Source organism: Oncorhynchus mykiss, chromosome 28 (assembly GCF_013265735.2).
Source record: "Oncorhynchus mykiss isolate Arlee chromosome 28, USDA_OmykA_1.1, whole genome shotgun sequence".
Lineage (NCBI taxonomy): Eukaryota > Metazoa > Chordata > Actinopteri > Salmoniformes > Salmonidae > Oncorhynchus > Oncorhynchus mykiss.
The window spans coordinates 40,863,067-40,875,642 of record NC_048592.1 but is presented as its reverse complement, the minus strand read 5'-3'; the positions used below and the strand labels follow the sequence as shown (position 1 = coordinate 40,875,642).

The 12,576-nt window shown below is 45.3% G+C and overlaps 2 protein-coding genes across 4 annotated transcripts in view; one reads left to right on the top strand and one right to left on the bottom strand.

Moving 5' to 3' along the window:
- The window catches only part of LOC110509156 (far upstream element-binding protein 1), a 29,361-nt gene extending 27,779 nt beyond the window's left edge, over window positions 1-1,582 (bottom strand). The window contains exons 1-2 of one of the 3 annotated variants that reach the window (XM_036966831.1): window positions 1,422-1,582; window positions 706-811 (exon numbers count right to left, since the gene is read on the bottom strand). In XM_036966831.1, coding sequence (XP_036822726.1) covers window positions 706-811; window positions 1,422-1,511 — 196 coding nt within the window. In that variant the 5' untranslated portion in view covers window positions 1,512-1,582. The remainder of the gene's footprint in view (window positions 1-705; window positions 812-1,421) is intronic. The other 2 variants (XM_036966829.1, XM_036966832.1) reach the window with 2 other exon arrangements.
- A 1,850-nt stretch (window positions 1,583-3,432) lies between these two features.
- Window positions 3,433-8,364, top strand: LOC110509157 (dnaJ homolog subfamily B member 4-like). The gene is made up of 3 exons (XM_021590126.2): window positions 3,433-4,052; window positions 6,070-6,674; window positions 7,961-8,364. The coding sequence occupies exons 1-3, from the start codon at window positions 3,842-3,844 to the stop codon at window positions 8,192-8,194; spliced, it is 1,050 nt and encodes a 349-aa protein (XP_021445801.1). The 5' UTR covers window positions 3,433-3,841; the 3' UTR covers window positions 8,195-8,364.
- The last annotated feature ends 4,212 nt before the right edge of the window (window positions 8,365-12,576 follow it).

The following is a 12,576-nucleotide window of genomic DNA, read 5'->3' as shown; positions in this document are numbered from 1 at the left end:
TCAAGGACAACAACCACCCGAGCCACTGCCTGTTCACCCCGCTACCATCCAGAAGTTGAGGTCAGTACAGGTGCATCAAAGCTGGGAGAGAGTGAAAAACACTTTCTATCTCAAGGCCATCAGACTGTTAAGTGGCCATCACCCGGTTACTCAACTCTGCACCGTATAGGCTGCTGCCCACTATACACAGACATGGATTTGTGTATTGGTGTGATTTGTTAGATATTACTGCACCGTTTGAGCTAGGAACACAAGCATTTCGCTTCGCCCACAATAACTGCTAAATATGGGAATGTGACCAATAGAATGATTTGATTTCTCCTTTAAAATATGAACTATGCATATTTCTGAGACAATCCATGTCTATCAGTATATTAGTGGTTTGGTTACTTGTCACATTTCATGATCCTGTCATGTTCGCAGAGACCCTTGTGCGTGTGTGAAGACATGCATACATTGTGTATGTCTTTCAGGAATAGTGTTCTCATCACACATATGGAAAAAGGCATAACTAACATGTTTTCTTAAACAAAATATTCCCTCTGTAGCAAAATACCCCAAAACAGCAATACGTACTGAACCATGTGTTGGGTTTATTTTAACACAAGTACGGTCTTGATAATAGAGTAGACAAAAGCACAATCAGACAGGCAAAATAATGGATCAATACAGAAATGGAGGTATGAAATGGGGGGGGTAGCCTACCGTACTCACCGGCATCTTCAAGGGGTCGCTTCTGGCCTCCATAGCCAAACTCACTGCCTGAGGGCGCCGCGGGGGGTACGCCGTCCCCCCCAATCTTTGCCGCAATCTGTAACACACAAAACACTCAGTTCCAGCGGAATCATAACGTTGAACTAGGCTCCTCGACAAACACCACAACTTCTTTCGTTAACTATTTTCTCAATGCGTTTTCAATTTGGTTAGCTAAAACTGACATATACTGCATAAACTAACTCGGCAGAGTTAAGAGGGCATGTGGGGTGGGGGGGTGCGTTTTCTGATTCATGATACAATCACACTCCACAGAATTACACAGCATTGTCAATAACAATACAATTAGGGAACTTTGATAAGGGCATATGGTTATCGTAGATAGCTAACTTAGTTTAGAGTTTTGTTAGATTTACAGCCGCCTTAGAGAAAATGATATCAACATTGTACAGTAGGTAAGTTAGTGGATCAATTCACAGACGAACGTCATCACATTGAAACAGATAGCTAAATTAGCGTAGCAATACCTGGTTAATTAGCTAGACTTAACTACATTTATTTAGCTTTATTCAACAGGCATCTTCCCGAAGGCCGCAAAATCGTCTCGTTGGCAAGTTGGAGGTTTAAGGCCTAAAGTTGATTTGCTTTTGACGAGTTTTCAATTTCAACGCGCTTCAACAAAACCATATTAAATGATTTATCTTTACCTGTCTAGCTCGCTGAAGTGCGTCTTTAAAAGCGTCGTTCATTCCTGCGCCATTTCCCGACGGCGGAGCCACGTTTGAATAGTCGGCCATATCTGTTGCAAATGGACAAATCCGGAGAGAGAGAGAAAATGGCCGTTCTCATCGGAAATGATCCTGACGACACAGATAGAACAAGGATACAGGTTTTTCACCGGATGTATAAAAGTGAAGCATCCGCTATGGCGTTTCCACAGCCAAATATGGTAGTGAGAGGAAGCCCACTGCCCGGCTGTGGCAGAAGATAGAACGAGATTGATTTTGTCCGATATTCTGCACATTTTCTCATCGATTAAACATTTGATTTCAATACAGCACTCTGTTCTCAAAACTACAATATGTTATGAACAGAATGTATTACATTTTGTAGACTTTACCCTTTGCAAAGTTTTTAAAAAATCTCGTTGTTCAGAAGGAGTGCAAAGGCGAATTGAGTTAATGCACATGCGCACTGCACAGAGGAGGTGTTACCTAACGGAAATATGCAGATCAATGCTAGAACGCGCCAATAGGATCTCGCTAACATATGCTTGGCTCTGCCCACCCACTTGCTTGTTCTGCCCATTCTGACTTATTTGTTCCTGGTTGGAAACGACTGTGGCTGTGGTCTTGGTTGAGTAATATTTGCTGTCGCTGTGCGTGCTGCGACACAGCAGAAAAGGCCACACAAATCTCGCGAAATGGCTCTGTCATGCGTCCATCAAAGAAGAAGGCGGAATTATTCTGCTTGCTGCTACTATGATATCACAGTAGAACATCTTTGACGATATCATGGCGGTCCGCAAACAAACGTTAAAAGTGCATGCCGCCACCTACTGTTTTGGAATGTACGATTAAATCATGATTCGAAACAACAATATGAATAAAATAAATCCCTACTAACTTCTACCACACCCTCTCCCCCCAAAACGCTACCCCCAATATATTTTGTTGTCTCCACAATAACCTTCAACCTGACATTTCTGCTTTCCACAACCCAAAGTCATATTGATAACCTTGCCAATAAACGCTATGAAGTCAATTTATCAACTTCATTATCAAAGTTTCCTTTGCACTTCACGTTCTTGAGCTTGAAGATTTCTGAACAGGCCTCGAAAACCATACCAGGGCCAGAAAAAACACCAGCCCGACAGTAGGTCCACTTAGTACAGGAACATCCATGTAAAGCTCCCATCATTCCTACACTGTAGCGCCAACAACCGGTCTTACCGCCTCTGCATATGATACATCATGACTGATTTCATATCTGTGAACCTCTCTGAGCCTCTCTCTGCACCTGGCACACACCACATTTTTAGTCCATTAAAATAAAATCAAATTGATCAGAAATACAGTGGAGACATTGTTAATGTTGTAAATTACTATTGTAGCTGGGAATTACTGATTTTGTATGGAATATCTACATAGGCGTACAGAGGCCCATTATCAGCAACCATCACTCCTGTGTTCCAATGGCACGTTGTGTTAGCTAATCCAAGTTTATCATTTTAAGGACAGTGTGGGTTAGGATTTAGGGTTAGTGGGCCTATGGGCCAGAGGTTAGTTTCTGTCTCAGTCTCAGTAGGTACAGGTCAGAGGTTAGTGTCTGTCTCAGTAGGTATAGGTCAGAGGTTAGTTTCTGTCTCAGTAGGTACAGGTCAGAGGTCTATAAGCCTTGACAGGAGGCCTGTCCTCTGGTTATGGACCCCCTCCTCGCCGTAGCTGATCATTTGAACAGGAAGGCACCAAATGTAGGCTATTTCTCAATTCAAATCGTCCTCCTCTAACCAAACCACAGCCCTTTATCACAGGACCTATACTAACCTGTCAAGGCTGTTACAGTGTAATTATTGTTTTATGTAGGCTACCGTGTTCTTTTCACTGAAGTTGAGATGTCAATTCCATGTGGATGGGTGTTTAAACAGAAATAATAAAATAAAAACCGGAATCTTTGCCGAATATGGGAAATGACGTGCTTCAGCAGCATTTAGCATCTGTGAAGAGCCCCTGGATAACAGCGAGCAACGCCGCAGGTGGGTCGGACGCAGGAGAGGGAGCCACAGCTATTTAAAGGGAGTCTAACGGGGGAGGGTGATGGATAAATAACCCAGGATCCACAGCGCTGAGTAACCACTCTAAACATCGCTACATCACATCCCGTTCTCTAGTTTCTCACGATTCAACCTCCTCTGTCTCCGTGTCTATCTACTAGTTATTGTTGTTTAGAGAGGCAGAGAGAAGCGGTTCAGGGGTTTTCTTTCGCTTGTCGCCGTATCAACTTCCTCAGAGGGGTTTGTCTTGTCTCTCCTCTCCTGGATATATTTCCCCATCAAACTAACAGGCAGCTTCCGTAGAACAGCGGCAGCTTCTCTTTGACTACTGCGAGGGGCCGCTTCGGGGGAACTATGGGGAAAGACTATTATAAAATCCTGGGGATAGTGAAAGGAGCGGCTGACGAGGACATTAAAAAGGCGTACAGAAAACAGGCTCTGAAATGGCACCCGGACAAAAACAAAGCGGCCAACGCCGAGGAGAAATTTAAGGAGATCGCAGAGGCATATGAAGTCCTCAGTGATCCGAAGAAAAGGGAGATCTATGATCAGTACGGAGAAGAAGGTAAGAAAATAGGACACATTCGGATGTTTATTCATTCCTGGGTTTCTTGTCATTTCATCCAGTCCATCATTTAGTAAACAACAGAACATGTTGTAATAGAATTGGCCATTATACAAGTCATAACAGACCGATATTTTAACCACACTGGTTAGAAGAGACCTTATTATTTATTCATACCATTTATGATAATAAGAAAGCCAATAAGCAGACATGTCCCTGTTTGGTCGGGGTGGCATATCGGTCTGCGCATAATATGTAGACATGGCTGTTGATTGGTCAGAAATACAGGACATATCAGATTGTATTATGTTTAGGCTACTGTCAATTACATGAATTGATATTGAACATGTCAATATGGATAATGTTACTAGCTGAAGGCATCATAACCCTCTCAAATAACAGATGGGGAAAGAGCAGATGTGCCATGGTTGGGAGGAATCCACTGACCTGCCCCATATGACAGATGTCTTGACATTGGGGGCTATTGGACTCATGAACTTACTGTTTATATTAGAGCAGCATCGATGTAGGAGTGCAACCCTTTCCCTGTATGGTACAGAGTCTACATGGTCATTCTGTGAACAACCCTTTCCCTGTATGGGACAGAGTCTACATGGTCATTCTGTGAACAACCCTTTCCCTGTATGGGACAGAGTCTACATGGTCATTCTGTGAACAACCCTTTCCCTGTATGGGACAGAGTCTGCATGGTTATTCTGTGAGCAACCCTTTACCTGTATGGTACAGAGTCTGCATGGTTATTCTGTGAGCAACCCTTTACCTGTATGGTACAGAGTCTGCATGGTTATTCTGTGAACAACCCTTTCCCTGTATGGTACAGAGTCTACATGGTTATTCTGTGAACAACCCTTTCCCTGTATGGGACAGAGTCTGCATGGTTATTCTGTGAACAACCCTTTCCCTGTATGGTACAGAGTCTACATGGTTATTCTGTGAGCAACCCTTTCCCTGTATGGTACAGAGTCTACATGGTTATTCTGTGAACAACCCTTTCCCTGTATGGTACAGAGTCTACATGGTTATTCTGTGAGCAACCCTTTCCCTGTATGGTACAGAGTCTACATGGTTATTCTGTGAGCAACCCTTTCCCTGTATGGTACAGAGTCTACATGGTTATTCTGTGAGCAACCCTTTCCCTGTATGGTACAGAGTCTACATGGTTATTCTGTGAACAACCCTTTACCTGTATGGTACAGAGTCTACATGGTTATTCTGTGAACAACCCTTTCCCTGTATGGGACAGAGTCTACATGGTTATTCTGTGAGCAACCCTTTCCCTGTATGGTACAGAGTCTACATGGTTATTCTGTGAGCAACCCTTTCCCTGTATGGTACAGAGTCTACATGGTTATTCTGTGAACAACCCTTTCCCTGTATGGTACAGAGTCTACATGGTTATTCTGTGAACAACCCTTTCCCTGTATGGTACAGAGTCTGCATGGTTATTCTGTGAACAACCCTTTCCCTGTATGGTACAGAGTCTACATGGTTATTCTGTGAACAACCCTTTACCTGTATGGTACAGAGTCTACATGGTTATTCTGTGAACAACCCTTTCCCTGTATGGTACAGAGTCTACATGGTTATTCTGTGAGCAACCCTTTCCCTGTATGGTACAGAGTCTACATGGTTATTCTGTGAACAACCCTTTCCCTGTATGGTACAGAGTCTACATGGTTATTCTGTGAGCAACCCTTTCCCTGTATGGTACAGAGTCTACATGGTTATTCTGTGACTGTACAGAGCACTTGATTTAGGAGGTTGTGCTTTTGGGAGTATTCAATTGATTTTATTATACCGGGCAGACTCAAGTACAGCTTAAGGATTTCAAGGATATTTGACCCATGTCTGGTGCAGTATATAGTAGGTTGTCATCTATATTACCTGAACTGTTGATGACTTCAGTGAACTTCCCCTTTTTATCAAAACAAAGGTTATTATCATTATCTGAACTGTTGATGATGTCAGTGTCCTTGTTCCCCCTTTTGTCCCTCAGGTCTCAAAGGAGGTGGCGGCCCCGGCAACGGTCCAGACGGACAGGGCAGCAACTTCACCTCTTACACGTTCCACGGCGACCCCCATGCTACCTTCGCCACCTTCTTCGGCGGCGCCAACCCGTTCGAGATGTTCTTCGGCCGTAAGGCCAACGGACGCGGTCCAGGCGGCGGGGACGACGAGGACATGGAGGTGGACGGCAACGACCCGTTCGGCTCGTTCACCTCGTTTAACCTCAACGGGTTCCCTCGGGACCGCCACGTGGGGCTGGGCGGGCAGCAGAGGAGGAAGCAGGACCCGGCCGTCCATCACGAGCTGCGGGTATCGCTGGAGGAAGTGTTTCATGGTTGCACCAAGAGGATGAAGATCAGCAGGAAGAGGATGAACCCTGACGGACGGACCATGAGGACGGAGGATAAGATTCTCACCATAGAGATTAAGAGAGGGTGGAAGGAGGGGACCAAGATCACGTTCCCCAGAGAAGGAGACGAGTCGCCCAATACCATCCCTGCTGATATTGTGTTCGTCATCAAGGACAAGCCCCACATGCACTTTAGAAGGGAGGGGTCGGACATCGTGTACCCGGTGAAAGTTAGTCTACGACAGGTGAGATGTGTTTTGCTTGGTGCGGGTCTTGGTGGCCCGCCTCAAAGTGAGAGTAAGGGGAAACACTTCCCGTAGAAGGTGGTTCAGTGTGGAATAATCTAGCTTGGTCTGGCTAGTGAAGATGCAACAGCAATAGGCATTCAGAATGGATCGTGTTCAGTTGGCACATCGTAGCAAAACATTTTGCAACAGAAAATGTAAATCTGTGATCTTGTTGGTCAAGTTCAAGTGATACCTCCCTGTTTCACTTTATTTCACAATCTCCTGTTTCGGGTCTACTGAACACAAGCCTGGTCATTGTTCAGCAGACTGGAGGGAGAACAAGGTTTAGACCAGTGCAGATAGAGAACATTATGATATAAGGAGTATGTTATGTAATTCCCACTGTAAAGGAGAGAAACAGGAGAGGAGGCAGTAACACTTCAGGAGTGTGAAGAGACAGCAGGCTGGTAGCCCACGCATACTGACTGAGTTAGGACTACTAATATGGTCTCTCTCTCTCTCTCTCTCTCTCTCTCTCTCTCTCTGTCTCTGTCTCTGTCTCTGTCTCTGTCTCTCTCGTCTCTCTCTCTCTCTCTCTCTCTCCTCTTCTTCTTCTTCTCTCTTTCTCCTCTTGCCCTCTCTCTCCTCTCTCTCTCTCCTCTTGCCCTCTCCTCCTCTTCTCTCGTATCGTGACTTGAACTCAGTCGTGTTTTAATTAAAACAACAAAGTGCCTGTAATGCTGTATAATGTCATGGTGTTTGCATCCCAAAGTACACCCTATTCCCTATTTGGTGCACTACTTTTGACCAGGGCCCAATACGGAGTAGGGTGCCATTTGGGACGCCCTCGTGTGAATGTTCTGGAAATGTTGTCGGAATTCATACAATGAAAACAGCTTTACTTTAAATCACTGCCTGAGCCTTGCTTATCAGTAGTGAAGCATATTTTCTGCTTAGAAGCAAAGTCCTGTTTTAGCAAACCACCAAACCAGAAGAACACAAGTTCCATCTGTTAAAGAAACCTAACCACAAACCTAATGCCCATTCTGTTAATGACTAGCAGGTTACTGTGTGATGGATGTGTGCCCTGTGTTTTACACTCTGTGTGACTCTCTCCTCCCTCTCTCTCCTCCCTCTCTCTCTACTCTCTTCTCTCTCTACTCTATCCTATCTCTCCTCTCTCTCTACTCTCTCCCTCTCTCTCCTCTCTATCCTATCTCTCCTCTCTCTCTACTCTCTCATCTCTCTACTCTCCTCTCTCTCTCTTCTCTCTCTTCTTTCTACTCTCCTCTCTCCTCTTCCAGTCGTTGTGCGGTTGCTCTGTGACGGTGTCTACGATAGACGGGAAGACGTGTAACATGAAGATCACGGATGTGATAAAGCCAGGCATGAAACAGACTGTAGCAGGACAGGGCCTCCCCTTACCCAAGAACCCCGAGCAGAGAGGTGACCTGGTGGTGGAGTTTGACGTCAACTTTCCAGAGAACCTCCCCAGCAACGCCAAGGATGTCCTGAAGAGGCATTTACCTGTATCCTAGAAGAACAGACATGGATACAGACACAGACACACGGACACACCTGGACAACAGAAAGAAAGGGGTGACATCAGCATGCCAGCTCTCACACTCTCCTCCTCCTCTTCTCTCTCTCTCTCTCTCTCTCTCTCTCTCTCTCTCTCTCTCTCTCTCTCTCTCTCTCTCTCTCTCTCTCTCTCATCCTTCTCTCTCTCTCTCTCTCTCTCTCTCTCATCCTTCTCTCTCTCTCTCTCATCCTTCTCTCTCTCTCTCTCTCATCCTTCTCTCTCTCTCTCTCTCTCATCCTCCTCTCTCTCTCTCCTCTCTCTCCCTCTCTTTCTCATCTTCCTCTCTCCTCTCTCTTTCTCATCTTCCTCTCTCCTCTCTCTCTCATCCTCCTCTCTCCTCTCTCTCTCTCTCATCCTCCTCTCTCTCTCATCCTCCTCTCTCCTCTCTCCTCTCTCCCTCTCTCATCCTCCTCTCCTCTCTTTCTCATCTTCCTCTCTCTCTTTCTCATCTTCCTCTCTCTCTCTCTCATCCTCCCCTCTCTCTCTCTCATCCTCCTCTCTCCTCTCTCTCTCTCTTTCATCCTCCTCTCTCCTCTCTCTCTCTCTTTCATCCTCCTCTCTGCTCTCTCTCTCTCTTTCATCCTCCTCTCTCCTCTCTCTCTCTCATCCTCCTCTCTCCTCTCTCTCATCCTCCTCTCTCCTCTCTCTCTCTCTCATCCTCCTCTCTCCTCTCCCTCTCTCTTTCTCATCTTCCTCTCTCCTCTCTCTTTCTCATCTTCCTCTCTCTCTTTCTCATCTTCCTCTCTCTCTCTCTCATCTTCCTCTCTCTCTCTCTCATCCTCCTCTCTCTCTCTCATCCTCCTCTCTCCTCTCTCTCCCTCTCTCTCATCCTCCTCTCCTCTCTTTCTCATCTTCCTCTCTCTCTTTCTCATCTTCCTCTCTCTCTCTCTCATCCTCCTCTCTCCTCTCTCTCTCTTTCATCCTCCTCTCTCCTCTCTCTCTCTTTCATCCTCCTCTCTCCTCTCTCTCTCTTTCATCCTCCTCTCTCCTCTCTCTCTCTCTTTCATCCTCCTCTCTTCTCTCTCTCCCTCTCTCATCCTCCTCTCCTCTCTCCTCTCTCTTTCTCATCTTCCTCTCTCTCTCTCTCTCTCATCTTCCTGTCTCTCTCTCATCTTCCTCTCTCTCTCTCTCTCATCTTCCCCTCTCTCTCTCTCATCCTCCTCTCTCTCTCTCTCATCCTCCTCTCTCTCTCTCTCATCCTCCTCTCTCTCTCTCTCATCCTCCTCTCTCTCTCTCATCCTCCTCTCTCTCTCTCTCATCCTCCTCTCTCTCTCTCTCTCATCCTCCTCTCTCCTCTCTCTCTCTCTCATCCTCCTCTCTCCTCTCTCTCTCTCTCTCTCATCCTCCTCTCTCCTCTCTCTCTCTCTCTCATCCTCCTCTCTCCTCTCTCTCTCTTTCATCCTCCTCTCTCCTCTCTCTCTCTCTCTTTCATCCTCCTCTCTCCCCTCTCTCTCTCTCTTTCATCCTCCTCTCTCCTCTCTCTCTCTCTCTTTCATCCTCCTCTCTCCTCTCTCTCTCTCTCTTTCATCCTCCTCTCTCCTCTCTCTCTCTCTCATCCTCCTCTCCTCTCTCCTCTCGCTTTCTCATCTTCCTCTCTCCTCTCGCTTTCTCATCTTCCTCTCTCCTCTCTCTTTCTCATCTTCCTCTCTCTCTTTCTCATCTTCCTCTCTCTCTCTCTCATCCTCCTCTCTCTCATCCTCCTCTCTCTCTCTCTCTCTCTCTCCTCTCTCTCTCTCTCTCATCCTCCTCTCTCCTCTCTCTCTCTCTCATCCTCCTCTCTCCTCTCTCTCATCCTCCTCTCTCTCTCATCCTCCTCTCTCCTCACACATAAGGACAATGATGAATGTTCACAGATGAAACCCCTTTCTAAATTAATGTTAATATAATTGATATATGTTGATGTTTTTTTCTATATGCCATGCATGCAGTCCGAATGAGTGTGTTGATATCTGAACATGACTTAACTGTGTGGATCCTTTCCACATTCACCTCTCTTATGTTTTCTATGATATGGTGAAAACCTATAGTCCCAAATAGCACCCTATTCCCTATTTAGTCCCAAATAGCACCCTATTCCCTATTTAGTCTCAAATACCACCCTATTCCCTATTTTGTCCCAAATAGCACCCTATTCCCTATTTAGTCCCAAATAGCACCCTATTCCCTATTTAGTCCCAAATAGCACCCTATTCCCTATTTAGTCCCAAATAGCACCCTATTCCCTATTTAGTCCCAAATAGCACTCTATTCCCTAAGTGTGCTACTTATGACCAGGGCCTATAGGGCGGAATAGGGGGCCATTTGGAAAGTCACATTATATAGTGTATTAGAGGTTGACCTCTATACTATATAATGTAACACAACATGTGGAGATGTGGGAGTGGAGGGATTTGTTTTGCCCCTTTTCAAACCTGCACATTTCTGTCCTTTTAATGTATATAATGTATATAATGTATATCATTTATAATGGCCTCATTGTTCTGGGTAACATTCACATTACATTTCCTGACCCATTAAATCAGCTAGCTACATCGTGGAAACAAAGTACTGTACATATTTTCATAATAAATGTTTGTGACCCGACGTACTAGACAACGGGGGGAAAACGAGTTGGATATGTTGTTTACGCCATGGAAAAAGGCCCAACAGTTTCAGCACAAAATGGCCCAGTGTAGAGGGGTGATGAGTGTGTGTGTGTGTGCAGAGTGGTGGAAAAAGTACCCAATTGTTTTAAAAAAAAAGTAAAGATACCTTAATAGAAAATGACATACTGAAGCAGAGCATGATCCCCTCCCTTCGGAGACTGGGCCACAGGGCAGTATTTCAACATGATAATACCACAAACACACCTCCAAGACGACCACTGCCTTGCTAAAGAAGCTGAGGGTAAAGGTGATGGACTGGCCAAGCATGTCTCCAGACCTAAACCCTATTGAGCATCTGTGGGGCATCCTCAAACGGAAGGTGGAGGAGTGCAAGGTCTCTGACATCCACCAGCTCCGTGATGTCGTCATGGAGGAGGACTCCAGGGGTCAACCTGTGAAGCTCTGGTGAACTCCATGCCCAAGAGGGTTAAGGCAGTGCTGGAAAATGATGGTGGCCACAAAATATTGACACTTAGGGCCCAATTTGGACACTTTCACTTAGCGGTGTACTCACTGTTGTTGCCAGCGGTTTAGACATTAATGGCTGTGTGTTGAGTTATTTTAAGGGGACAGCAAATTTACACTGTTATACAAGCTGAACACTCACTACTTTACATTGTAGCAAAGTGTCATTTCTTCAGTGTTGTCACATGAAAAGATATACTCAAATATTTACAAAAATGTGAGGGGTGTACTCACTTTTGTGATATACTGTATCTTCCCTATAGGCCGACATTAAAATACAACCACTTTCAATATGAACATCTCCACAGGACCTATCTTCCCCACAGGCCGACATTAAAATACAACCACTGTATGTTTCAATGTGGTCATCTCCACAGGACCTATCTTCCCCACAGGCCGACATTAAAATACAACCACTGTATGTTTCAATGTGGCCATCTCCACAGGACCTATCTTCCCCACAGGCCGACATTAAAATAGAACCACTGTATGTTTCAATGTGGTCATCTCCACAGGACCTATCTTCCCCACAGGCCGACATTAAAATACAACCACTGTATGTTTCAATGTGGCCATCTCCACAGGACCTATCTTCCCCACAGGCCGACATTAAAATACAACCACTGTATGTTTCAATGTGGCCATCTCCACAGGACCTATCTTCCCCACAGGCCGACATTAAAATACAACCACTGTATGTTTCAATGTGGCCATCTCCACAGGACCTATCTTCCCCACAGGCCGACATTAAAATACAACCACTGTATGTTTCAATATGAACACCTCCACAGATCCTATTAAAATATAATCAGAAAGCAAACAATACAGTTCTAAAAATGAAATACAAACGTGTTTGTAGATCTCCTGAGGTGAATTAATCTACAGCAGCCGAGGTGATAATGGCTGGGGGCATTTTCACTTGTTGTAGCTGTTCTCCAAACAGTGTTTTAACATTTGTTAATTGTATATAAATGCAGTAAATGAGTTCCACTTTCAAAAAATGTCCTCCCTGACCTAAATCTCCCTGGTTACGGCCCTGGCTAGGGCCACGCTCCGACACTCAGACATCATTCACAAACTGTCCTCCCTGACCTAAATCTCCCTGGTTACGGCCCTGGCTAGGGCCACGCTCCGACACTCAGACATCATTCACAAACTGTCCTCCCTGACCTAAAACTCCCTGGTTACGGCCCTGGCTAGGGCCACGCTCCGACACTCAGACATCATT